Source organism: Camelus ferus, chromosome 24, assembly GCF_009834535.1.
Source record: "Camelus ferus isolate YT-003-E chromosome 24, BCGSAC_Cfer_1.0, whole genome shotgun sequence".
In the NCBI taxonomy this organism is placed as follows: Eukaryota; Metazoa; Chordata; class Mammalia; order Artiodactyla; family Camelidae; genus Camelus; species Camelus ferus.
In genome coordinates this window covers 14771531-14799248 of record NC_045719.1, presented here as the reverse complement: position 1 = coordinate 14799248, position 27718 = coordinate 14771531, and the positions used below count along the sequence as shown (strand labels likewise).

General features: G+C 32.8%; 1 protein-coding gene across 4 annotated transcripts in view; it reads left to right on the top strand.

Moving 5' to 3' along the window:
• Positions 1 to 27718, top strand: part of TRAPPC8 (trafficking protein particle complex 8) — a 65838-nt gene that overhangs the window by 22315 nt on the left and 15805 nt on the right. For all 4 annotated transcript variants that reach the window (XM_006187154.3, XM_014561290.2, XM_032467178.1 and 1 more), the window contains 11 exons: positions 1800 to 1900; positions 5261 to 5366; positions 11373 to 11504; positions 15026 to 15250; positions 16191 to 16299; positions 17716 to 17910; positions 18326 to 18456; positions 21415 to 21489; positions 21979 to 22105; positions 23624 to 23778; positions 26757 to 27199. In XM_006187154.3, coding sequence (XP_006187216.1) covers positions 1800 to 1900; positions 5261 to 5366; positions 11373 to 11504; positions 15026 to 15250; positions 16191 to 16299; positions 17716 to 17910; positions 18326 to 18456; positions 21415 to 21489; positions 21979 to 22105; positions 23624 to 23778; positions 26757 to 27199 — 1799 coding nt within the window. The remainder of the gene's footprint in view (positions 1 to 1799; positions 1901 to 5260; positions 5367 to 11372; positions 11505 to 15025; positions 15251 to 16190; positions 16300 to 17715; positions 17911 to 18325; positions 18457 to 21414; positions 21490 to 21978; positions 22106 to 23623; positions 23779 to 26756; positions 27200 to 27718) is intronic.

Below are 27718 nucleotides of genomic sequence, written 5' to 3'. Positions count from 1 at the left end.
ACAGCTAAGCTCAGAGCTTTTTCCCTTCCTAGTGAAGGTTATAATTGTATAGTTGTTGGTTTTGATCCCCTTGCCTAAGAAAAATAGTTTATGAATGAGTAAAAATTCTATTTGTACTGATATCACTCTCCTATTTACCATTCACATAATAGCTAGTTGATAACAGACTATACTGCCTGATTTTTTCGATGAAAATTATAGATGTTAAGTTACGGTAACTATAAAGTTAAAATATATATCACAGTAAAACCAATAATGGGAATTTTTAGAGAATAGTGGATTTTTTTGTAGTTTAATTTGTCATAACTAACTGAATATTAAGTAGATCATTCCAGTTCTTGATGAAAGCCTTTGTAAAATGTATTAATCCATTGTTGTCAACTATAAGAAATGATTTAATGGCTGAATATTTGAAGATTGTGCAGTAACTTGGAATGATCATTCTGAATGTTTTTATTGTATCTGTAGCAATTGTCAGTTTGTGTATATATTGATTTAATATTTCTTATAGAATTAAATTAGAAAATAACTTAGAATTTGGGACCTTTTTTTTACAGGACTTTTTTTTAGTACACTTTTATTGATGCGACTATGTATACGTAGTATATATAGTTCATATGCAGCAAATATGCATATGCATATGCAGTTCATATGCAGTGTATTTTTTGTACAATATTATACCATATATGCAATGTGTTAGTTTTTTGTATAATATAGAACCATATATATATTCATTATGTATATTAGTTAAAATATAAACGAGTTAAAGCATGACATTTCAGAGCTGTAGAAAATTTCATCACATAGAAATGATGTATTTTCATTCAGTTTCTTCAATAATTTTGGAGCTGACACTGTGCTGGGTGCTGAGGATACAGAGATACTGTGAAACAGATACAGTTCACTTGTCAGGTTAAAGTCTTTAATCATATCTGTCTTTAGGTAATTACATTATTTCTGTATTTTTTTTCTATTTGAAAAACTGTTGCAGAAAAATATGTTTGTTTGTTCTAAAAGTGGATTAGCATTAACAACTTTTCCCCCCAATTTATGAAAGTTTTATTTATTTCTAGTTAAATTTTTGTTAAAACTTGGTCTATATGAGACCACAGGTATGGACATAATAGAATATTTTACTCAAAAGCCAATACCTTTATTTTATCTTCACTTCTGAATCCTTTAGCACTATTGTATATTACATGAATTATTAACAAGGGAATGAGTTTTTAAAATGAGTTTTAAGAAGTCCTAGAAAATTGAGAGTAATGTAGATCTCAGAAATTGTCTTTGTGCCTTCTGTATGATATAGGATATAAACTATAGAGTGTGTAAATAGCTGAAAAGTTATACAGTGCAAGCTGTTGTGGGCCCTGATTTCAAATTTCAAAGCCAGTAAATTGGAAAGAGATGCACTTTATTTTGTCTCTCTTTCTATTCTGTCATTGGTCTATTCTCTACTCATTAAGGAATAGGGGATAAGGAGGAGGTGGTAGTAGAAATCTTAAGCTGGGCTCACTTGGTGGTTTTATATAACATAACTGAAAGTTTTTACTAGGTCTTCTTAAAAAAATCTCATTTAAATACTGAATGACAGACTTTGGAATTTGACTGGAGAATTTTATACTTATATGACTGGCATATAAGTATATTTTTCTAAGTCTGCATTAGGCTATTAAATTTATGTATGTGGATACATAAAAAAACTCAGCAAACTTCATTCCTGTTTGTAGGCTTCCTGAATACTATACTATAAGAGTATCCTCCTTTTAAAATATTATAAACAATTTCTTTTCCTCTAGGAAATGGCAGCAGTGTCAGCTTTTCTTCAGCCAGGAGCACCTAGGCCATACCCTGCACATTATATGGATACAGCAATCCAGACGTACAGGGATATCTGCAAGTAGGTGACTAGAGTGTTTATGTTTTATCCATTTCAAGGTACATTTGACATTTATATTGTTATTAGATATAAATGGTTCTTTGTCTTCTATGCTTTAAACTTAAATAAGCTCCCAAATCAATTTAATATAGTCATGGACAAGATGAGGTGATCTTTTAAAATTAGTATTTTATTACATTCTCCTTTCCTTTCCTATTTTGTTAGATTTGTGTCTCGGAATTTGTTATATGTAATGTTGAGATTATATGTTTGATTGAGTGATTTGTGTTTAAGGGACATCTCTAACTACACTGAAGCCAGATATTATGCAGTTTGAACATTCTTTGTTAAATAGGCAAATACAAAGAGTTAAAGAATGGTTCGAGTAAGAAAATGAGAAGTGTTTCTGTACACATAGTGCGTTCTGTTGGAACTCTATAGGAGTTAGAAATCACCACCTGAAAAGAAAGGTGGTTGGGATTTGATAGCCATGAAGACATTTCAGGAATTGCTGTGGAACAGTGTTTTGGATATAGCATTACTGGTGAAAAGGAATAGAGCCCGGATTGGGTTAGAAGATTTGTGTGTGTGGAAAGGTGTTTTGAGAGAAATCAGTGTAGGAGAGCTTGAATTCTCATTCATTATTATTTTTAAGCTGTAGTTAAGATTTATGTAATAGTAAATGGGGACTTACTGAGTATTTGAGTAGAGCCTCGACATAATAAAAGTTATTTTTCCGGAAGATTTTAATATGACTTTTCTGTGTAGAATGGACGAGTTAGAAGACAGAGACACCGAGGCAGTTTTATCTCCTATAATATTGAAATAGAAGTAGTAGTAGTCATAGCGATGTGTTTACAACACATCACTAGTAATAATAATGAACATTTATTTAGTGCTCAGCATTTGCCACTGTGCTTAAGTAATTTACATGCTTACTTAATCTTTACAACAAACCTGTGAAATGGTGGGTACTATTATTATCCCATTTTACAAACAAGGAGATTGAAACTTAAGAGTTTAATTTGCCCAAGAGCACGCAGCTAATAAACGGTGGAGCTAATATCAAATCCTGCCCCTTATACTTTCTATAATCTGTTTGAGAATATATTTGGAGATTCTGGCAGGAGGAACAGGCTCCTGTCAAAGAGGAACCTTTGAAGGATTCTGAAAAGGAAAGATTCAGAAGATAGAACAACTGTGAGAGTGGGACAGTAAGGAAGCCAGAGTAGCAAAGTCCTTTTTCAGGAAAGATTTTCCTTGTCTTCAGGAAGTGCAGAGCTTTTGGAGAGATGCACATAGAGTGGTGGAAAAGAAAAGTAGGTAATACCAAGTGGCCCAGATAGCCAAATAAGTTGCGGCCTCTGGTTTTGTCCTCCTGGTTGCAGCAAGCTGTGTGCTTTTTCTAAATACACACTTACTGTCATGCATTTACCTTATAATCTTCATTCGAAGTTACCATAATTGGTAAGATTTATTACCAATTTAATAAGTATTTTGGGATAAATTAGAAACACTGCATGAATCATACATACCAATTTTAAGAAGCTTTAAGAAGCTCAGAAATACTAAAATGTAAATAATTTTTTTTAAAATACAGGAAATACAGTATTATTTTTGCAATACCATCATCTACTTAGAATGCCAGGCTCCACTTTCTAACTGATGAGATCCTATTTATCCTTATGAATTTCTTTCCCTTTATGAAGCCTTCCCTTCTCTCCTTTATCTCCCCGAATCATAATAAAAGTCAATCGTACCCTATTTATATCACTTTTATATGATCTGTTTCTATTTTTAGGTAGAGATTGTGTCATGGAAACACTTGACTCCTTAGCACTTCCACTGCCTGACACAAATGACTTTTTAAAATATTACTTAAATAAACAAACTAATTAAGTCCTAGACTTGGTAGCTTTGTGACTTAATAACTGATCACATGGGGAAATAGGTGAGGAATCAAGCATAAAACAATTATGTTAAGATTTATAAACTTAACAAAATTCTGTAAGACCTGAGCATATTTGAACATATTGTAGTATATGAGTAGGTGCTGGCAAGAAGGAGTTAGTCTTTTGTGTTCATTAAAATATTCTCAGATATTCATAAATATCAACCCTCTGAGAAAAATCATGAGTTGTAGAAAGTTTATGGTAGATCACTATGGTAAGTTTTGAAAGTAATAAATTGTATTTTCTGATATTTTTAAAAGTTAGTAAACTTTGGTTGTAATTTTAAGATCAAGTGGTATTTTGATACAAGGGTTAGAAAGTAAAATGAGGAAACTTTACTGCTACAGTTGGCACTTGAACAAGATGGATTTGAACTGTGTGGGTCCACTTTTACATGGATTTTTTTCAAGAAATACGTACTACACTATGACATGATCTGAGGTTGGTTGAATCCACGGATGCGGAACTATGGATACTAAGGGCCAACTGCAGATTTTTGGCTGTGCCAAGGGGTCAGCGACCTTAACCCCTGTGTTGTTCAAGGATCAACTGTATTTCTCAACAAGAGGATCCCATTGTAATTTCACAGAATGTTTTCATTTATTTTATTATTTAAGAACAAGTGATCCAATTTTAGATTATTGACAGTAGTAGTCCACAAAGAAAAAATCAACTGATTTTGCGTTTTTACAGAAAGATTTTGCTCAGAAATAGTCAGGCAACACTGGCTCCTTGCTGCCTCCAAGTGAAACATCTCAGTGATACTGCCAGAGAGAAAATGCCTAATTATTCCTAAAAGTAGTCAGTAAAATGAAACACACATAACCAGAGCTTGCAATAAGGAAGGAGAAAGAGATATGGGTGAAGTGTTTATATTCCTTCCTGTTTAAAAGCAAGTTTTGTTAACTAACTGCTGGTTCAGAGATACCAGTTAGGTTCTAGCTTTTTCATACATGAAATGAGGCTTCATATTGTATTCTTACTACAAAATTATACAATGATAAAAAGTTTTGATGAGTTATGAGAATTCTCTGAAGTTTTTTTTTTTTCAACCTTTTTGTTAAGTGGAAAACATGGACACGGATTTCTTTTTATTTGAAAACTAGAATTATAAACTTTTGTTGAACACATGGTTACTGTGATGTACTAAAATATGACTATAGTGCTAATTATGTTTTTTTTTAAATTTTTTATCGAGTTATAGTCAGTTTACAATGTTGTGTCAATTTCTGGTGTACAGCTCAATTTTTCAGTCATACATGAATATACATATATTCATTTTCATATTCTTTTTCACCGTGAGCTACTTCAAGATCTTGAATATATTTCCTTGTGCTGTACAGTATAAACTTGTTTATCTATTCTATATATACCTGTCAGTATCTACAAATCCTGGCTAATTATGTTTTTCTTGTCTTTTTTTCTTTAGGAATATGGTATTGGCTGAAAGATGTGTATTGCTTAGTGCTGAAATCTTAAAAAGCCAAAGCAAATACTCGGAGGCTGCAGCTCTCCTAATACGGTTGACCAGTGAGGTACTGAAACTGTATAGTATTAGTTTTAATTAGTATTGTTTCATATTTTTTAAAAAGTGTTTATTTTTTGCTCGAGGGGTTATGCAAAATAAAATTTGAAGGGATTCTCTCTTTGGGAATTTACAACCTGGCTACTTTAGTAATTTGTTGAATTAATTTTAAATGCAGAATTTTGTAAACTGAATTTATTTTGTTTACACACTTTTAAGTCTGCTTTATTATTAAAAACAAACATGCACTGTGTATCTTCTACAAATTAGATTTTGACTTATGGATAACAATATTTAAACCAACATGCATATGCATCATTCCTAATGTAAAATCGACATTTAAAAAGGATACTCAGGAATTTTTAAATTTTATTTTCACTCATATGAACTTGTTAAAAATCATGTTAAGCATTTAAAAATCTGGATTATGAATTTTTCAAAAGGGAGAAAAATCCATTTTTAGTTGCGATTGAAGGTTTACACCAGCCATTAAGTTGCATTGACTAAAGGCTTGTGAAGAATGGCAGTAATTCCTTGTCGGTATGATTAAAGACATACTTTTTAAATGAATGCTCAAAAATAGTAAAAACAAAATCAAGCACCTTTGTTTGCCCCTTAGATATTAATGTACCCTGGGGTTTTAATCCTTGGACCACTGTCCTTTTTTATTCTATACATGTTTTGGGTAATCTGTTCACAGTCATGATTTTCACTCTCAAATCTGTCTCCAACCTGATGTCTTCTTGAACTTTTAGATTTGTATAGCTAGCTGACTTTTAGATTTATCTGCTCAATAACTAAACTTGCACTTTCTTACCTTATAGAGCATGGTCTTAAATTATAACCAGCCAGCTCCTCATTTGCTCAAGGCAGAAACTACTTGAAATGTATTCTTCTATGCTGTCAGTGACACAATTAGGGGATTTTTTTTTAACTTCTTAAATATATTTTCTGTTTATATCTTTTGAGTATTTTACTTCTCTCTCTTTTTTAAAATCCCTCCTACTATTGTCCTGGTTCATGTTCTTAATATCCTTCTCCTGGGCTGTAGCCCTTTTCCGCTTTCTTCACCTAATTTGGTAGTCCCGATGTCAGTCCTGTCCTTCAGTCTTGTGCAGTACCCAGATTGTTCTAAGTGTCTCTGTCCTGCCCTCTCACATGTAAGACCTGATTTGTCATATTGTATTGGGAATCATATTTAATCGGTTAGCTTCTTGAGAGTAGGGAACTACGTTGCTTTCTGCATTTTTATCCCTAGTGCCTAGCACTGGGCTTGATGTATGGTATATGATTTACAGATGTTTGTTGAACTGAACCATTAACTATTCTAAAAAAGTTTCTGTAAGATATAACTAAGTAGGCTAAAGAATGATACTAAAAATGTTTAATAATTGGTATTGCATGGACACTGTCCGATACGAATAGTTGCTGGACGTAAACTATTTAGTAGAGCTGAAAATAGGCTCTTGAGTGTGTTAATGTTCTGTATTGTATTAAATAATCTTAACTTAGGTTTGAATATGTTGCTCTGTTTTTCAACCTAGAGATTATCAGTGAATGTAAAAGGAATTTATGGTTTAGGAGCTTGAATAAAATTTCTTTGGAGCGTATTCTTCTGTCTGCATTGTAACCTTATTATTTTCTTTCATTGTTCTTTTTCCTTTCCAACTCTTTGTTTTAACCTTTCTTTTTCAAACCTGGATGATTTATTTTATCGTAAAATACTGGGAAATTTGTCATTTTTGTTTACTACTTTGGAGTGATGGATGGAGGTAAATGTGATATATTTCCCCAGAAATTGTGATTTTTCAGTGGCCCTTCCTGCTGTACCTTTCAGATATTTCTTTCAGATAACATGAAAGTAGAGACTGCTAGGCATAAGGTGTCTAAGATTGTTAAATTTTAACTAATACTTTGTATTTATTGTAATTTTGTTAACTAGAAAGGCTGTATAAAATGAAAAGTGCACTCGTCCTGAGGGTAGGAAACTGAGTTATATAGTCTTCACTGTCACGAATTCTTTTTCCTAGATTTTTTTAGTGTCATTATAGCAAAAGACAGCTGTGAGGCCTGGATGAAAAGAGTTGTGCTTGACTTTATTTTTTGGACTGTAAGTTTATAGGCAAGTGGATCTTACTGTGTTACACTCTGGGATTTTCAGCAAGGCAGAGCAAACCCAGCTTAATGATAAACATGCCACATTTACCAGCATATTACGTCTAAATTTGGTGCTTAAGACATGATACTTTCCCCCTTCTTGTGTCTCCATTTCTGTGTTGAACATTTATTCTGGTCTTATAACCCTTTTTGTCTGTTGCTCCACCTAAATACAATAAATCCGTTTCTCAGGGATAGTAATAGCAGCAGTTTTTTAAAATAAATTTCTCCAGCTTGGGAGGAACTGTTCCTATGGTAAATTGATCAGATGCTAGCACCTTCCTATTAATTTCACAATTATGCAAAGAAAAAAATTTTAGTGCCATGCCATCCTAGAGATTTGATTCAGTTAAGTTTGTGCAGCCGGTGCCTTTATCAGCTGTTTTTTTAATGGAAGTTGTCTGTTGAAGCCTCTACTTCAAATGATTTTTTTCCCCTTTATTTATCCTGATATTTTAAGTTAATATTGCCTTTTTGGCTTTTGTTTAAATTACATTTTGGTTGTGGGTGAAGTTCATAGGCTGGAGTTCTTGTTGAAGTGGTGTCATGGGGTTTTTTCCTTAGTTCCTTATAGAACGTATGTAATAGACTTGTCATAGCATGGATGTGAACTACCACTAAAATTAAAATTTGTTCTTTAACTCATTCAGAGCCTCTGCTTTCTGCATAAAACTGTCACTTTGTGAAATTCTTCCATTTTTATTCCATCAACCCTGATGGCAGTTGCCATTCTTTTTAGAGCTCTATTTTTTGTTTTCAAAGTAGTGCTTTTTCTACTTTAGTTGTCACCGTCAGGAACTAAATGAACAAAGCTGCAGTGAGTTATGAATGCAGGGTGTTTAGCTCTGAAAATTGATTCTTTCTCAGGAAACAGCTTTGCTGGATCCAAGGGGCAGAGTTTGCTTCAGCTAAATTAACATATGCCCTGGACTTCCAGGTCTCTCTTGAATTGGTCAGTCTGATTAAATTTGAGAATGCTGAGGGTTTACTGTGCTGGTTCTCAAATGGATTGTGCATTAGAATCATTTACACACTATCAAAGATATCTAGGGCATATTCCTTATCTTAATCAGGATGTCCAGGATTGCTGCCCATCCAAGTTTTGCAGGTTGATGAAGCTTTGTAGACAGTTAAATATTTTTATGCTGTGTGTGTGCATGTATGTATGTGTGCATGGAATAAACTTAAGAAATTTATGGTACTTAAAGAAACTGAGGCTCTGCTGAGAAGCCTAAATAAAATTCCAAAATGGAAGATGTAATTGGAGGGAATTATCTGTTCTAGGTATTAAAATGCTTATAAAGCTAGAGAAATTAAAACTGTTCACAATGATCAGAATAGAGAGAGTAATGCAATAGAATGAGGATTTAAATAATACATATGATTAGCTGTCATTATATTAGTGGGGAATGTTAGGTTCACTGGGTGGTACTGTGACATCTGATTAGCTGTTTGATTCCTGTCTTATTCATTACATGGTAATATAATTATAGCTTGACTAAGTATAATATTAAAAAAAAAACACAAAACCTAGAAGAAAATATGGAGAGCATTTTTTTAAATCTAGAATTGATAACATTCTTTCTTAGTTTGATGCAATATTTTGAGACCATAAAGGCAAAGATAGTATGTTTGACTACTAAAGAATGAACTCTTTCATGTCAAAACTGGGAAATACTATTGTAAGTGTATTCAAAAGCCTAATATTGATTAAGTATACAAAAAGCTCTAACAAACCAGATAATCACAAAAACCCATTTACCAATGAGCATAAACAGGCAATTCACAGAAAAAGTACAAAGACCGTTAAACATACGGAAGATGAACAGCCTTATTAGTAAAGAAAAATTTATGTTGAGGAACAAAGTATTATTTTTCTTTTATAAAAAGGTAAAAAGTGGTTTTGATGATTTTTGGCTGAGTAGAGTGGAAAACGAACTCTCATTCTCTGTTGATGGGAATTTTTATTGGTACAGCTTTTTTGGTACCAGTTTGGCTATTATATCGATCAGAATTTGAAATATATGTGTAGTTTTTATTAACTCAGCACTTCTACTTCCAAAAGTTTGTCTAATAAAAATATTTGTATAGTTACTCAAAAATGTTTTTATAAAGATGTTTATTGAAGCATTTTTTGTAGTAATAAAAGTATGTAGCAATATGAAATCAATTGGAGACTATTAATAAATTATGGTCCATTGTACAGAATACAATGTATTTTAAAATAAATGAGAGATGTAGATGTCTTGGGAAGATGTCCATGATACTAGGTTAAAAAGCAAGGTAAAGAATACTCTGTACGTTATTATTTACATATAAAGAAGTATGTGTATGAAAAAATTTGTTGTACTTAACATATAAGCACATAAATATATATATAAAAATATGGAGAGCGAGAAATGACTCAAACCAACACCACACGGTAACTGCAGTTACCTCTGGCAAATCAGCTGAGGCATGAGATGGGAAAGAAAGATGCTCACTTTTTTTCTTCAAACATTTATTCTTTAAGGAAAAAAAGAGGCTGTATTAATTTTTAAAGAAGGAAACATTTTCCTAAAAACTTAAAAAAAGGAAGCTCCTTAGCTCCCCCCAAATAATTCTGATGCAAACTCTTGATTAAGAACTGCTTGTTAATTGTATCGTCCTGATTTTCCCCACTCACTAGCTTTTGGACCTAACTTAATGAGAAAAATCATCTGATCATTTAGTTTTTGTTATGAGGGGGTTGAAATAGATAATAATATCTACCATTTACTGAATGCTTTCTAGATTGTTTCCTCAGATCTGTTTCTATTCTAATATAATTTTATGATTGCTACAGAGTTAGTTATAGAAAATCAATGGTCTGTGAACACTTTTTGATATAACTATAATTTGTTGAAATTATTGCATTTAAAGTCAATGTTTTCTGTTTTCAACTCTCCCTGGGGAAAATAATGGCAGCAGAACACATGGAAGGGCATGGTAAGTTCAGCTTGAGAATAGCTGAAAACCTAGAGAAAGTTTGGTGAAAATGTTGTTGGTACTTGATCAGCAACCTTCAGTACTTTCTCAGTTGTTTGTAAAGTGATGATGGCTCTTTCAGTTGAAAGGTTTTCCTTATGGGTGAGGCTTAAATGAAGTATGTGGTTTTGTAGAGACTGTGGTAAGTCAGTTGAAGTGGAAAGTAATTTGGGTTGTACCATTTACTAATACACTACTAATAGGTGATAATCTTTAAAGGGGAAGCCTTCTGGACTTTTTAATGAAAAGCAGTCATTTTGGCCCTCTTGAATTAGAGCAAAAACTGAGAATTCCTTTTAAATACAGTAAAACTTTATAGAGGATAGAGTTAGATTAGAGTATTTCATGATCTATACAGGTTTTGTTTCATCTTTCCTTTTTCCTTGGATGGATGGACATATGCTATTGTATGTCACAGGTCAGTTTCCAGAAGAAATTAGATTGGTGTGAATCTATGTTTTTCCCTATACTCTGTTTTCTGGTTTATCTTTAAGTCAGTATACCTGTATTAAATTTCAAGTTTATATTTTTTTTGCCATTTGGAAAGGGATTGTCATTTCTTCACAGATTTATGACATAGTGTATGTCATAACCAGACATTTGGCTCTATGAAAAGCAAAAGAAAATATTTCATGGTAGAGAATGTTTTGAATGATTTAAAAAATAATATTTTGTGCATATTGGAAAAAAGAATCTCAAGACTGGAATTGTCTCTTGATCTCTACCCTCAGACATTTCTAAGTTAAACGTTGACTATGCCATGTATTATTTTAAGAAAGTAAATTTTTTTTCACTGATTATCTTTTTACTTTTAATTTTGTGAAATTAACCTTTTTCTTTAAACATTCAATAGGACTCTGATCTTCGAAGTGCACTTCTTTTGGAACAGGCGGCACATTGCTTTATAAACATGAAGAGTCCCATGGTTAGAAAATACGCGTTTCACATGATATTGGCAGGCCATCGGTTTAGTAAAGCAGGGCAGGTAAGTGCATTTTCTTTACAAAGAAAATAATTTGTTATTTATTTTAATTTTCATTTGTCCTAATTTGTTATTTTATGAATGTATGTCATTTGTCAATTTTTTATGATTTAAAATTCTAAAAATGGAGTTAAATTTTGTTCTGAGGTCATGTGTTATATTGGTAAGGACATGAAATTTGGATTTAAATCTAAGTTTCAATCTTGATCTTCTGCTCACAACCTGACTTTGTTAAGTTACTTCTTTGAGCCTCTTTTTTTTTTTTTTTTAATTTATAAAATTTGAAATTTTAGCCAGGTTTTTGTGAGGTTAAACCAAATCGTGTATGTGAAGGCCAGATATACTGCGCTTAAATAATTTTATTTCTTCTTAAAGGTGGTTGAACCTTCCCTACTTCATCTCTAGTCTTCTGTTGTCTCTCAGACTGTCTATAATGGTATTTACTAAATATTTAATGGCTAGAAATCTTCTGTCTCTTGTCCCTGGAAACAGTTCGGTTGGAAGAGATCTTTATTAATTTGGAGAGATTTATCTGTCCCCAGTTGTCCTTTTAAGCATTAGTTGGAGGGAGCTTTCTGGAGGCAAAGAGTGGCAATAGCAGTGAGATACTGTGGTTTACTGTAAATAAGATAGAAGGATTGAGTAGTCATCTCTATTCTAGGAGCTATGCTGGGAGCTGAGCATACACCACCCATAGAACTAACATGGTCTTGTCTCTTAGGGAACTTTTTAATCTAGTAGGGGAGTATTAGGATTTTTAAAAATTTAGTTAATATGAATTTTTATGAACATATTTACATTTTTCAGAGTCTGTGCTAACCAGAACATGCCAGTGTTTTAAACTGTATGCTATTTCACAGGTACAAATAAAGATGTTCAAAAATTATTCTCAATTTCATGTAAGAATGCCATGAGTTTTGAAAAACACCTTTTCAAGATTGGGTTCCTTCCTCTGTTTTTGGAAACTGGCAAGTTAGAAAATATGTGAGCTTGCTTTATATTAAATATAAAACTAAGAATATTTATAAAACCAAGACTTTATAATAATTGATACACTTTATGAATTAGAATTTCTCAGGTTCTGAAGTGGGGGAAGAAATTAAAAATTCTATCATTTTTCACAACTCTTTTTTCCATAGTAAGCATAAATGCATCTGAAACATATTATCCCATTGTTTGTCTTTGCTTCAAAGTGTTCTATTCAAAAATCTACAAAATGTATTAAGCATGTGGTTTCTTTTCCTTAGAAGGGAAATTGTATGCCCCGTTAGGAATAGTCCTGTGTCTCTTGTTAAAAATAAGTCATCCTTTTTTCACATCTTTCTCCACTTTTGTGAATGGTTTCATTTGTGATTATGATGTCATTGAATCTGGTATTTACCATCTGAAGGGCGTATTGCTTCTAGGAAGTTATAACAAATTAAAAATGCTATGCTGTGGTAGGTTGAGATGTATTTGCTGTCTGGCCTATAATCATCTCTAACTATAGTTATCTAATGGAATTAATGATTTTGAGGTAGCTGGTTTGCTGTTTTGTGACCACACTCTATATACCTTGAACCCAGGGAATCTCCTTCTTAAATACTATGTAGAAACCTGAAAATATAACTAGAAATGCAGACCTATTGGAAAAGCAAATATATGCACTGGTAAAGCTGGTTAACAGGTATCTTCTTTGGAAGATAGGGTACTCATAGAGCACACAGTTCTGACTGAGGCCAGGTTGTTTCTGAGAAGCGCCAACATTTCAAAAATCCAAATGTTTCGTGACATTTTCATTAAAAACAGGTGTGTGTGTTAGCAGGCATGAGTGAGGAGGATAGAGGAGATACATATATAGTAATGTCATTTCTCAGTGCTCTCTGAACATTCATGCTGAAGTGCTTATCTTGTCCCCAGAAAATTTTTTTTCATTAAGAATGTCAACAAGTAAAAGGCATTTACAGAAAGAGAACTGGTATTAGAAAAGATTAAAATCAGTTAAAAAAATTAACTACTAGAGAAGGTGTTTAAGTTTGTGCCTATTATACCCTGGACAGTCTTTCTGTTCTTACTTTAAAAGGCAGACTTTAAATCCTTGTTACCTCTTTAATCTCTTTAGACGCTTTCCCAAGAGAACCTAAAAAATGCACTTCAACTTGACACTTAGACAAATTCAGTTGTTCCTCTGTATCTCTCAGTTTTTAAGATTCAGTGTCTATGCTCCTTTACTAAATGCAATATGGAGATTACTTTGTTTTTTGAAGAAACATCACTTAAAAATTATTTTGAAATAATGTCAAACTTACAGAAAAGTTACAACTACAGTTCATAAATTTTTGTTTACCCAAGCAATTTGAGAGTTAAGTTGTTTACCTAGTGCCCCAGTGCCCCCCAGTACTTTAGGACATATATCCTATTTCTTAGAAACAAGAATTTTTCTCCTGTATAACCATAAAACAACAGTGAAAATGAAGAACTTAGTACTAATACAGTACTACTGTCTAATCCTCAGACTCCATTCAGGTTTTGACAGTTGCCCCGTAAGTGTCTTTCTTAATGAAGAGTCCTGTTCAGAAGGATTCTTTGACTTTTATGACTTTGACACTTTTGATGATTATAAGCCAGTTATTTTTGTAGAGTAATCCCTCAGTTTAGGCTTGTCAGTTGTTCCCTCATCCTGAGATTCAAATCGGATATCTTTGTAGGAATACTGCAGAACTCCTGTGTTCTTCTCATTGAATGCTATCAAGTGGCAGATGATTTTGATTTGCCTTCATTATCTCTTTATCAAGAAAACATTTCTTAAAAAAATGAAGTAATTCTGGCTAAACATAGTACAGAGTTTGTAATCTACCCTGAAGAGGGGAGTAGGTGTAAGAGTTTATTCTGAAGCAAAGGATTTAATGGAGAGAAGCCTTTTGCTTGGTACCAAATCCCATCTTTAGGATGGAGGTTGTCTGAGTTCAGAGGGTGGCAATGATAATAAAATTAAAACCAGATATCTGCTTGTGGATGTGGCAGGATGCAGCAGTGTGCAAAAGAAAAGAATGCTAAACTCTGTCACTACCAATCAAGACAAATGTATGTACACACAAAAACCGTATACTGACACATGTAGTGTTGGCACACATGTTACTGTTCAGCCCAGCGCAGTGGTATAGAGAGAGCTGACCATGACAGAATTTAAACTTTACAACATAGCTCTCAGCTATAAGATAATGACCTAGTCTCCAGCTGATCCGTGACTCCATGTGCTACTGCTCTGGAAACTCCCAGGTGGTTTTCCATGAAGTCATTATTATTATCCCTGACTTCTTAGACTTCTTTCCCTTGGACAGAGCAGCTGCTTGCCTGCCTCAGGACCTCTTGGTTTTTAGCAATAATTGCAAAGGGGTTTTGTATATGTTGGTTTCATTTTCCTCATCATCCCAGTCTCTGTTAGAGGAAGAACAATTACCAGTTAACTAGACTTTTGTGTGTGTGTATTTTTTCCAGTTCAAGAGAAATTTAGATTGTAATACTTTTTGTGTATTTTCTTACAGAAAAAACATGCTTTACGCTGCTACTGTCAAGCCATGCAAGTTTACAAAGGAAAAGGCTGGTCTCTTGCGGAGGATCACATTAACTTTACCATTGGGCGTCAGTCCTATACTCTTAGGCAGCTGGATAATGCTGTGTCTGCTTTTAGGCATATTTTAATCAATGAAAGTAAACAATCTGCTGCTCAACAAGGGGCCTTCCTCAGAGAGTATCTTTATGTTTACAAGGTGAACACATTTTCAGGAATAGATACTAAAATTATACTAGGCCTTATTTTCAGCAAAAAGCATATTCAGTACTGTCTAGTAGGAGTTTTATAAATGGTTTTATTAGAATGCATATAATTGTCTGTCATAGTGAAGTGTGGTGGGCTAGGAGGCTTTTGGTCACAGATCTGAGTTGCATTGCTCTTCCACAGTTCTCATAAAAGAGAAGTTTAATATTCCAGTAAACATTTGATTTGTAGCTGTACTTGGACTCCTAAGATGCCACGAGCTTTCTGGACTGGTTCTTCATTATGTATTTTTGAATTATAACTGACTTTGTAGTTTATTGGGTCATCTCACCATTCTTTGGAAAAGTACGTTCCTATCTTTTTCCTATGAAAGGTGAAGAGTTATGGATCTAGTTATGGATCTTCTGTGGGAAGTAGACAGATTATTATGATGTAACCTAGAAAAATTAATAGGAAGGAAAAATATTTCACTGAGACAGGAGAATAGTAAATTTAAAGCATTGTTTCATGGAAAAAATGGAAAGTTGTAATTTTTTCCTCGAGGTCCATGAATAGTGAGTGTTTTATCTGTCCTGCAACATATAACTACCCCTTTTTAACTTGTTAATTTGAAATCATTGGTTAGACAGATGGCTGCTGTAATGAGTCACAGGAAATAAAATACACATGAAAATAATTTTTGGAGATTTAACATCCAGAGAGAGCTAACTAGCTGAGTAACCTTAGGGAGATTCTCTTGGACCAGAATAAATGACATCTAAAGTTCTTCCCAGTTATACAATGTTATGACTCTTATGCATTAAGTAAAACTATTTATTAATATTCTTGCTTACTATGTGTTTAATACTTTTTGTGTTAAAAAAAGATGAGGATACACGTAAGATAATGGAGTTTTCTCAAAAATTCTTTTTTTCCTTTTGTATTTCTCCTAGAATGTAAGTCAGTTATCACCAGATGGTCCTTTACCGCAGCTTCCTTTACCATATATTAACAGTTCTGCAACACGGGTTTTCTTTGGCCATGACAGACGACCAGCAGATGGTTAGTAAAGTTTTATTTGGCTTTGTTACCTAGTGACTTTTTTTTTTAAGTTTTTCCATCTTTCTCCATTTAAAAAATAATGTTTGGTTGTTAATATTTGAAAATAAATAACTGTACCATATTGTTTATCACACTGCCACCTAAACTACCACTTCAGTGTTTTTCCTTCCAGCCTTAAAAACTAAAGACGATTACGATAAAATTGCTGTAATTATAATGGCTTTTCTCACTTAATATAAAGAATGCTTGTTATTACATAATCTTGATAAACATTTTTGATGATTGTAAGATAATCCATTCAGTGCATATAAAGTATTTTAACGTTTGTTATATAGTTAGACGGTTTCCATCTTTTTGCTTATATAAAACCAAGTTATAATGGACATCTTTGTGGATAAAACTTGTCTTAACTTTTTATTATGGAAAATTTTAAATGTATGCAGAAGCAGAGAACAGTTGCCAGTATTCTGCTGTTGTAAGGCTTTTTAAAATACAGGATTATTTCCCTAGGACTGAGCCTTAGAATGGCAATGCTAGGCTAAAAGTATAACTGCATTAAGGCTCTTGATACATGTTAAAGTAAACTTTGTAATTCTAAGCATTTTTAATTGGAGTTTAATATGTTTCTCCATGAGAATCCAATTTAGTATTTTATTTAAAAATATTTCTCAGGATGCTTATAGCAGCATAGCAGCACTGTTTTTAATAGCCAAAAAAGTGAAACGGCAGGGACTGAATCAATACATTTCTGTATAGTCGTATAATGGTTTTATGCTGTAGGATATTAATTAAACTAAATCTACATGTTTCAACATGAATAATACCCACAACGTAAGACTGAGTAAAAGTTACAGAATGATGAATCAAATATAATTTCATTTATATACATTTCAAACATAGAAACCAGTTGTATGCATTGCTTATGTATACACTTATATTTTGGTAAAGTAAAAAAGAAAAAAACGGATGTGAATGCTATACTTCAAGTTTGGGGTAGCTCTGGAAAGAAGTGGTGCCTGTGGACATGAAGGAGAGCGACAGGACACTGAGAACATCATTTATTTTATCAAAAATGTTTCAGATCATGTAATAAGGTTGACATTTCTTAAATTTTGATATATAAGTATTTGTTATATTTTTCTCCATGCTTTGTCCATATATTTGAAGAATTTTATATAAATTTTAAAAGATTAGGAAAATGTATTCTTTCAGAGTCAGGAGGTAAAGAACATTAATATTATAAGTTAAGTTCCAATTAGGCTGGAATTAAGAAGAGGATATTTTTCTTTGAGATAATTGGAAATAGGCAAGAGTGTGTATATTTATTTATTTGGATGCCTTAGATTTTTATTTAAAATATATTTTGCTTTAGGGCAGGTGTTAATAAATATGTGTATTTAATACTTTTTTTTTTAGGAGAAAAGCAAGCAGCTACCCATGTAAGTCTTGATCAGGAATATGACTCCGAATCCTCTCAGCAGTGGCGGGAACTTGAGGAGCAAGTTGTGGCCGTGGTTAACAGAGGAGTGATTCCATCCAATTTCCATCCCACGCAATACTGTTTGAACAGTTATTCCGATAATTCAAGATTTCCACATGCAGTTGTAGAAGGTGATATGCTTGAATTTTTATTCATTTCTTGTTTCTTTTACTTATGACATATTCAAGACAATTTTTTTGTATGCCAGATATGACTGGAAGCTGGGGATGCAAACGTAAATGGAGGACTCATAATTTAGTGAACTGCACTTACAAACCCAAGCAGTGGGGGTTTAACACAGGAATATGCAATGTGCTTTTGGAACACAGAAGAGAGAATGACATTTTTTAGTACAGAGAGATTGGGGAAATCTTCTGGAGAAGGTCATTTTAAAACTGGATCCTGAATGAATGGACATTTATAAGATGATAAAGGACAGTCTAGGCAGAAATGCAGAGCTATGAAAGCAAGGTGTGTTCAGAGAATTGAAACATAGGGTGATGTGTAGGGCTTATTAAAGTTATTGATTTTGGCTTTTTTTTATAGAACCAATAACAGTGGAAGTGGCATTTAGAAACCCTTTGAAGGTTCCACTTTTGTTGACTGATTTATCATTGCTCTGGAAGTTTCAACCTAAAGATGTCAGTGGAAGGGATAATGAAGAAGTTAAAGAACTAGTAAGTTGTTAAAAGGTATTTGTGATAAGCATGTTTCAGTAATAGTTTAACAGATGCTGTAATAACATTTCAACTTCTGTTCATTGAGCTGTACTTTTTTAATGTTTATTTTCCCTAGTTACAAAAAGTATGATATATGCTTACTGTTGAAAATCGAGATTACAGAAGATAAGGAATAGAAGTAAAACTGTCCTCTCAGTATTTACTTCTTCCAGTTTTATTGAAATGTAATTGTCATACAGCACTGTTTAAGGTGTCCAGCATAATCATTTGACTTGCATACATCATGAAATGGTTATCACAATAAGTTTAGTGAGCAGCTATACAAAATTAAATAGAAAAAAATGTTTTTCCTTGTGATGGGAACTCTTTGGATTTTATCTCAACAACTTTCATATATAACATACAGCAGTGTTAATAATATTATACTGTACATTGTATTGCTAGTACTTATTTATCTTTGTAACTGGAAGTTTGTACCTTTTGACTGGTTTCATCCAGTCCCTCTCCCTCCACACCACACCCCTCATCCCCCGCCTCTGGTAACCACAAATCTGACCTCTTTTTCTATGAATTTGTTCATCTGTTTGTTTTTGAAGTATAATTAATCTACAATAGTATGTTAGTTCCTGACATACAGCATAGTGATTTGATATTTCTGTACATTTCAAAATGATCACTAAGATAAGTCTAGTTGTCATCTGTCACCATACAAAGGTATTACCTAGTTATTGTCTGTATTTCCCACCTTGTACATTTCTTGTAACTTATTTACTTGCAGCAGGAAGTTTGTACCTCTTCGTTTCCCTCACCTATTTTTTTCTTCCCTCCACTTTCCTCCCCTCTGGCAACTACTTGTTCTCTGTATCTATAACTGTTTCTGTTTTGTTATATTTTGTTCATTTTTTTCTTAGGTTCTACTGTCTTCTCAGTATCTAGAAGTAGCTACTTTAATTTTATGTCTTTCTAGTCATTTTCATGTGTATGCTTTTCTCTCATATATGGGGTTCTCTCTTACTACGTTTGTTGCTTTTTTCATTCTATGTTGATTTATATGCACATTTTAATATTAAAATACATTAACATTTCATTTTTGCATAATATCCCATAAGATGAATGATCTGTAAGCTATTCTGTCATCTCTCCATCAGTAGTCGTGTTAGAAATTTTCATTTGTTTACTATCATAATTCATTGGTGAAATTTTGGGTACATATTTTTATCCTGATTACTTTTGTAGGAAAAATTCCTGAGCGTAGGGTTAGAACATGTTAGGGAATAAATATTTTAATATTCTTGGTTTCCCAGAAGGTCAAACCAAGAAGCTTTGTACCAGCAGCATATGGAGTTGGGTATCTCATCTTTGTGAGGTTAAATATTCTTGTTTGTTAAAAACAAAAAAACAAAACTCAATTTTATAGGTAAAAAAATGCCATTTTACTGTTTTATTTTCCATCTCATTGATTTCTAGTGAAGTTGAAGTTCTTTTATTTGTATTTCTTCTTTTCTTGTGAATTATCTGTTCATAATTTTCACTTATATTTATCTTTTTCTTTTCTTACCCATGTCTGTAGTAAGTTCTTTATATATTTAAGATAGTTATTTCTGAAGGGGAAATTTTTGTTACCCACCTGATTGTAACAGAAATAACTTGGACAATGTTTGCATTTTTTTGACCTAGTTATTTATTAGTTTATTCATTAATATCTGTTACATAACGTATACTTCTTTATGCTACCTTGCTATATGCTTTAATAATGTGGTAAAAATTATCTTGAAACTGGGAAATATACCAACATTTTGGCGCTGATTTATAAAGGGAGAATTTGAAAGATGATGTCTGTTATAATAACTTTATTTCTCTTGAAGCATTTTCTTTTTTTTTTAAGATTGTCTTATTAAGTCTTAATTATTGCTGGTTAAATTCACTGAAGACATTTTGTGATTATTTCTACTCACTGTGAATAGTTTTGAAAGATTGAGGTTTCCCAAGCTCTATTCTGACTTGAATTTTAGCAACCTTAATAATTTTTCTAATGTTTTTTGGATGCCTAGAATACAAATGAGAAGAGTATGACTTGTTCACGCTTGCAAAAGTTTTTTTTTTAAGATTTATTAGTTTTTAAAGTTTATTAGTCTGTTCAAGATAATTAGATTTTAAAGAAGGTTTATTAAAGTAAAGTGAAAAATTTTGTTGCATATAGTGAAGTTGCATTTTTTTCTATGAACTTCAGACTCTTTGGGTTTCTTCATGAGCTTCTACTGATGATGGACTAAGACATTGAACTGAAATTTAGGAAATATAATTTTTATTTCTTGTGTCAAATAACTAATTTCATGATAAAAGTAAAGCAGGGTTTGTAAGGGTCAGGTTTACCCCCAGTGTGAGCCAGTTAGCTCTGCTTTGTTACATGACCAGAGACCATAGTCTCTTACAGATGTCATTGATTTGGAAGAGACAAGCCGCTTTTGCTGTCTCTCACTGTTCTTATTGTCTACCGATCTTTCTGTTTAAGCTGTCATTACTTTTTTCTATGTGTAATTGGCCAATTTGGAAAAGAAGGCTGCCTGGGGTAAAATATGAAAAAAAATTTGCTTTTATTGTAGGATTAAGTTAAATGGCCATTTTGACCATTTTTGACAATGAGCAACTGAACTTTATGTCTTGAGGTTTTATCCTCTTGGTGGCTGTGACTTTGAGTAGATCACTTATCCTCGGCAGTTGAATTGGACTGAATGAAATGAAAATAAAATATATCAAGTGCCTGCTAACACATGACTTTACTCCAGGTGTGAAAACAAAGCACATTGCATATTGTCTAGCACATGGTAAAAACCTAGTAAATGCAATTATAATTATTACTAGTGTTCTTAAATGTTGATACATATATATAAAAATGTTAATAATCTGATTAGAATTCATTAGAATGTATATTTTACAAAATAATTTACTTTTCAGGTAAAAGGTGAACCTGAAATGATTGGAACTGAAGTTATTTCAGAATTCTTAATAAATAGTGAAGAATCTAAAGTGGTAATTGTTTTATTATTTTTCTGTCAAGCCTTTCTAAAAGTGAGATTGGAACATTTAAAAAATCATTTTATTCAGTTTGTTTCATATTCCAGTTTTCTTACAGACTAAAATTTAATTAGGAAACTGGAATTGCGCAGGAGGAAATTGGTTGGGAAAGTAGGTTTGCAGTGGTCTTTGGTTTGTTAATTTCCTAAAAGGCCTGTGAAAAGTTTTTGCTTTCTTCTCGGATAAGTGAGGTAATTTCGTGTAATATTTGGTTGACAAGAATATTTTGATTTTTATTAAAAATATTGATGAAGATTCAGTCCTATAATTGTTGAATTTAGAAAATTTCTTTTGAAAAAAATGCTTTCCAGTAAGAGAAATGAATTGATAATTTAAAAATTTAGGTCATGAGCTTGTATTTCTGCAGGATTACGGAATTTAGGTATTGCACTATTTAAGATATTATGAAAGCAGATAATAAGAATGATTTAAATATCTCCGCAGGCAAGGCTAAAGCTCTTTCCCCATCACATAGGGGAACTGCATATTCTGGGAGTTCTTTATAATCTTGGCACTATTCAGGGCTCCGTGACAGTAGATGGCATTGGTGCTCTTCCTGGATGTCACACAGGTAAAGCTATAGCATTGCTTAACAATTAGAAGCTAATAATTAAACCTCCTTAGAATAAAATGAATGAAAATGAGGTATTTTAATAATAGGTTTAATGTACCTTTAATGAAGACATTTCATCAAATGGAATAATGAATAATTTGGATTATTTTTAATTCTGTCATTACTTCAAAAATAAACAACTTTGTTAATAGTCATTGGTAGACTTGAATTTAGCATTTACAAAAAGCTGATTATTAATACTGGGAAATCTTTTGAGAACATTTGGTCAATTTGTTGGTCCTTTTAACCTTGAGTTTGATATTTCTACTTGGCTACATATAGGATAATTCAATAGAGCATTTTTTTAAAAAGCATACAGGAGTGGAATGAAGCTATAAGTATTCAAAAATTATAAACAAAAAATTGATAATAAATTTGAGTGTGGTATTCTGCATTTTTAGTACTGTATATATAACTTTTGGTTGACAAACACTAGACAAGTTTCTTTTATAAATAATCTTGCTGATTTTTGAATATTTTAGTATGTTAGCTAAGTGTTAAAAGCTTGAAACTTCGTCCCTTTCCTACTGGTACGTACCTAGGATCTTAATCTGGTACCACAAAGTTATGTCAGTAAAATATAGCTAATTCCTTCATTTAAGGTCCCAAATATATACATTAGTATAATACTTTATGTAGTATTTTATGACATTAGTGAGAGGAGACCCTGAATTAACTATTAAAATAAGTTGTATCTTATAAGCAGTATTTTTATATTTTAGTTGTAGTTTCATTATTATGTAAAATGCTAATAGCGCTCTTGGTCAAATGAGGTATGGGGAATGCTACATTATATATCTGGTCTGGGAGTATCATGGTGACCATCAGCACATTGAAGGCTCTAAGTATTCTGCAAGGAAGAGGTATTCCCCTACTTTTTTCACACCTACTTGCACTGTGTGTAGAAGCTTTTGGGAAAAAAATCTCACATGAATATTAAATGAGCTTAATTTTGAGAAAGCTACCTATATTATCTTGTAATTTTCTTAGTGTAATCTGTTGAGATGTAGTTATTTATAATCCAGAATTAATTCAAATTAGTATATACATTTGAATATGAGTAAAAGTAAAAGTTGACCTGTTCAATGTTTTGGAATTTTTTTCTTTGAAAATAGATCTTTTCTCAGCCTGAATCAAATTGTTGGTCCCAACATAGCTATTCTCTCAGATAGATCTTTTTGGTTAATAGTCATTAGGATCCAATATAGGCTTCAAAAAACTTCCTGTTTAGTGATGGGTAGTCCAATTGCACAATAAGTAAATCGTAGTAATAATGAGAAATTGGGCAGCATGCAGCAGGTGTGGTTCTGCATGAAAGTAAAATATGTTTAATTCTTTGATTAACCATGCTAATCAGTAATTGTCTAGAATTTTTCTAGAAATAATCTGAAATGTACAGTATTCGTACATTCAAGCTAAGTTGATGTCAGTTAATATATCACATTATTTTAGGGCATTGATTGTTTTTTATTTTAGGAAAACATTCCTTGAGTATGTCAGTCCGAGGGAGACAAGATTTAGAAATTCAAGGTCCGCGACTTAACAACACAAAAGAAGAGAAAACGTCTATTAAATATGGTCCTGATCGACGTTTAGATCCCATAATCACTGAGGAAATGCCACTATTGGAGGTATTTCACGTTTAAAAATTTCATGGACTTAATTTATCTATAAGGTGAAATTATATTTTGGATAAATTAATTTTAGACTGAGATTTTTGATATGTTGAACTGCACCTTTATTAAGCTAGTGTTAAATAGATATAATTCACAAGAATAAGGTAATCATGCAAATTGGCGTTAAGTCACAGGCAGGCTGTAAGACAGAATCCTCAAAATACTAATGGAAGTTGGGAAAACACTTCTAAAAGAACACTTTGATTGTTACTCAAACCAGTGGCTCTTTTTTGGTAAGATATAAAAATAATACAAGAATTAATTCTTGTAAAAATTTAAGCGCTATAGATAAATGTATAGATAAAAGCAGCATTCCCTTTACTTTCTTTATATCCCAACCTGTCCTACTTTTATGCCATATGAATTAAATGTTGTTTAGTTGCAAAAGATAGAAACTGATCCTAGCTGGAATAAACCAAAAAAGAGAAGGTATATTATTTAGTTGAGGGATTTTGGAATATCTCATGGAAGCTAAAATATCATAGAACAGTAAGTCTTAAGGAACAATGAGGACTCAGCAGCTCCAGGGAATTGTGGCAGCAAACGTTTGTAAAGCCTTTAGAAAGCATTGCTTTTTATATGACCTTAGTCTAACAACTTCTGGTCTTTGTGCCACTTTTATTACAAACTTCAAGTTTCTAGGTGAGAAATCTGGCCTACCTTGAAGGAGAAGTAGGTGGGTAGTAGAAAGCGAAAAGTTACTAATGTTCAATTCCGTAAACATTATTTAATGTTTTCTACCAAAATACTAGAGAAATCAGTTAATCCAATAAACATGGTATGATGGAGGTCATTTAAGAGACTTTCTTTTATATTTGGATAAACAATAGTAAACATTAATATTAGTAAAAAAAAAAAAATCATAGACTATTTCCATTCCTAATAGCTTATGTCAGAAATGTTTTACAGAATTTGAAGTGTTTAAGGGAGTAGTGAAAGAAGTTCGCAATCTACAACATCTAAAGAAATAATCTCTTACTATATATTTATCAAAATAAGAGTGAGGTGAAAACTACTGAAGCTCATTGAGAAAAGATGGAAATTGAAGTGTCACGTGTTACTATCATGTGTGTAGCATACTGAAAGCAGACAGTGAGCTAGGAGCTGTATCTACTTACTTGAATTATTTTAAGTTCTCTTGGGGAAAATGGTGTTATTCCAAAACTTTTTCTTATTAATTTTTTTGCTTTTTGTTAAGAAACATTTTAACATAGAAAAGCAGAGAGAAGAGCAGGCCCCTTCAGGTTCCCACCGCATAGGCAGTATGTCGTGTATATGTAGTTTATTCAGCGAGACTTGTGTGATAGACACTTGTGTCTATCACTTGTGTCCAGTCACTTGCTGTTACAGATAAAACCATGAGCAACCTTATGCATACAGTTCTATACATTATGTATATGCCTATTATACATACATCTTAAGGAAAATTGGTAGAAGTGCGATTCCTGGTTCTTGGTCCATCTTCCATTTAAATTTGAAGCTGTCTGAAACATCAACTGTCTAAAAGGACTTTTAGCAACAATGCATTTGAAGTAAAGGCCAGATATACTAGTTCTTCATAGTATATTTAGTGGAACCTTTATTCTGAAGATCAGTTACACAGTATCCTATAAATGGTGTGGTACCACTGGTCTTACCCTGTCATCCTTCCTGTTCTACCAGTGCTCTGGCCTTCTTGATGGTGTCCAGGTGTCCGTGTGTGTTTTAGTGACTTACAGTACTCTATTTCACTTGTTACTCGTATAGTTGTTTTTGATGTAACAACTCAAAATTGATACTCCCTCACAAATTTTAGTTTATTTGACTGAGCTTATTTGACACTGGCTAATTGAATTAGTACATTGTCATTGTCTTCAAAATAATGCTATGCTTAATTTTTTCCTGTCTTCTTAATCTGTGTTTTGGATTTCTACATTAATCCCTAGTTTTCTCACATCCATTTTTAAAGCTTCTGATTTCCCCATACTCCTTAAGAGTATGGCCGTAATGAAGTCCCACTGAAACTTAGATTAAAAGGCACAGATATTTCCACTGGACTTTCAGAGGTCCTTTGGGACAGCCAGCTGTAACTTTATTCCTCGTACTGTTACCTTTATAATTCCTCCTTTCTTAGATTCTGTCAGTGTACTTCTGACATTTATACTCGTGGATCTTTTAAAAGCAAGTAACCTGCTGAATAATTTTGTTAGACCATATTTTCTGGCTCTTTAGTACAGGTCCATAATCCCTTACTTGAAATCGTGAGGGCAGGCATGTGTTGGAAGTCAGTTTTTTTAATTTTTAGAAATTGTACATGTGCATGTGTGTTGTATGACCCCACTGGGTTTGTGGCAGCTCCTGGTAATCAGGCACATTTATATGGCTTGAGTAAACCATGTGAATGTCACAGTGAATGGGAAAAGCTATTAAGAGCCTCCATTAGTTGGATCAGGTTTTGCTCCCACATAGGTTACTAAAAGCCTGAGGGTGTTTGGAGCTGTTGGGTTTTAAAATTATGGAATCATACATCTGTACGTTCTTCCTTTTTACAACCTATTGTTCATCTTTTCATTTTAATGATGTATAAACAGATAGTTGAGCTACTTTTTAAGCTGACAGGGTTAGGGGGTTTTCAGCTGATCATTACTTAATCATTTAGTCATGTTAAATTACTTGTAACTTCTTTTGTCCATAATCTACACAGTTGTGAAAGTTTGGCCAATAACCCCTTAGTTATTGACATTGTGTCTTTAATCCATAACTGAAATCTACTGAGTAACATTGGTCTCCGTCTCATCTTTTTTAAAATGGAGGTCTTAACTGCCACACACTCAGGGAGATATCAAAGAGAATTAATAAAATACTTGTAAACCTGTAAAGAATTCAAGTGTTATTCATTAGGGGTTCAGAATTTTTAACAGACAATATAATAATATTTTTTCCCTCCAATGCAGGTGTTCTTTATACATTTTCCTACAGGGCTCCTCTGTGGAGAAATCCGAAAAGCATATGTAGAATTTGTCAATGTCAGCAAATGTCCTCTTACTGGATTGAAGGTTGTTTCTAAACGTCCAGAGTTCTTTACTTTTGGTGGTAACACAGCTGTTCTAACACCGCTAAGTCCCTCTGCTTCTGAGAACTGTAGTGCTTACAAGACTGTTGTGACAGATTCTACCTCTGTGTGCACAGCACTCACATCGTCAGCTTCTTCTGTAGACTTTAGCATTGGCACAGGAAGTCAGCCAGAGGTGATCCCCATTCCCCTTCCCGACACTGTTCTTCTGCCTGGAGCTTCAGTTCAGCTACCAATGTGGTTACGTGGGCCGGATGAAGAGGGTGTCCATGAAATTAACTTTTTGTTTTACTATGAAAGTGTTAAAAAGCAGCCTAAAATACGGTGAGTATTGTAAAACTTTTTAGTTTAAAATATATATTATATATCAGTATATATATTCAAATAAACATTTTGAGATTTGTTAACATATGTCATTATTTACAAAGAAATTACCCTCTTCCAAATTATGCATGAAGTTTATATCTGAGGTTGTCCCTAATCTAAGTAGCCAAAAGAGGAAAAATTAAGCTATATTAATCATTCTCATGCTTCTTTCTATAAACTTCATGATTCTTTGATACAACTTAGTACTACAGCCAACATTATCCCATAATAATGAAATTTCTAGGTACAGTGTATTAAAATAGGATTCCATTTGTATAGGAAGGCAACTTGCCTGCAGCCATCCTTTTTAAAGAAATTTATTTTGTTTTATTTTTCCTTTTCCCTGCCTCCCCAAATACATGTATTTGCAGAACAGATGATTTGGATGGTGTTTTGGGTGCTGTTATGGGGATATCTGAAGAAATCAAATCTAACTGACTTAAACAAGGATCTGTAGCCTGTATATTGCACAACAGA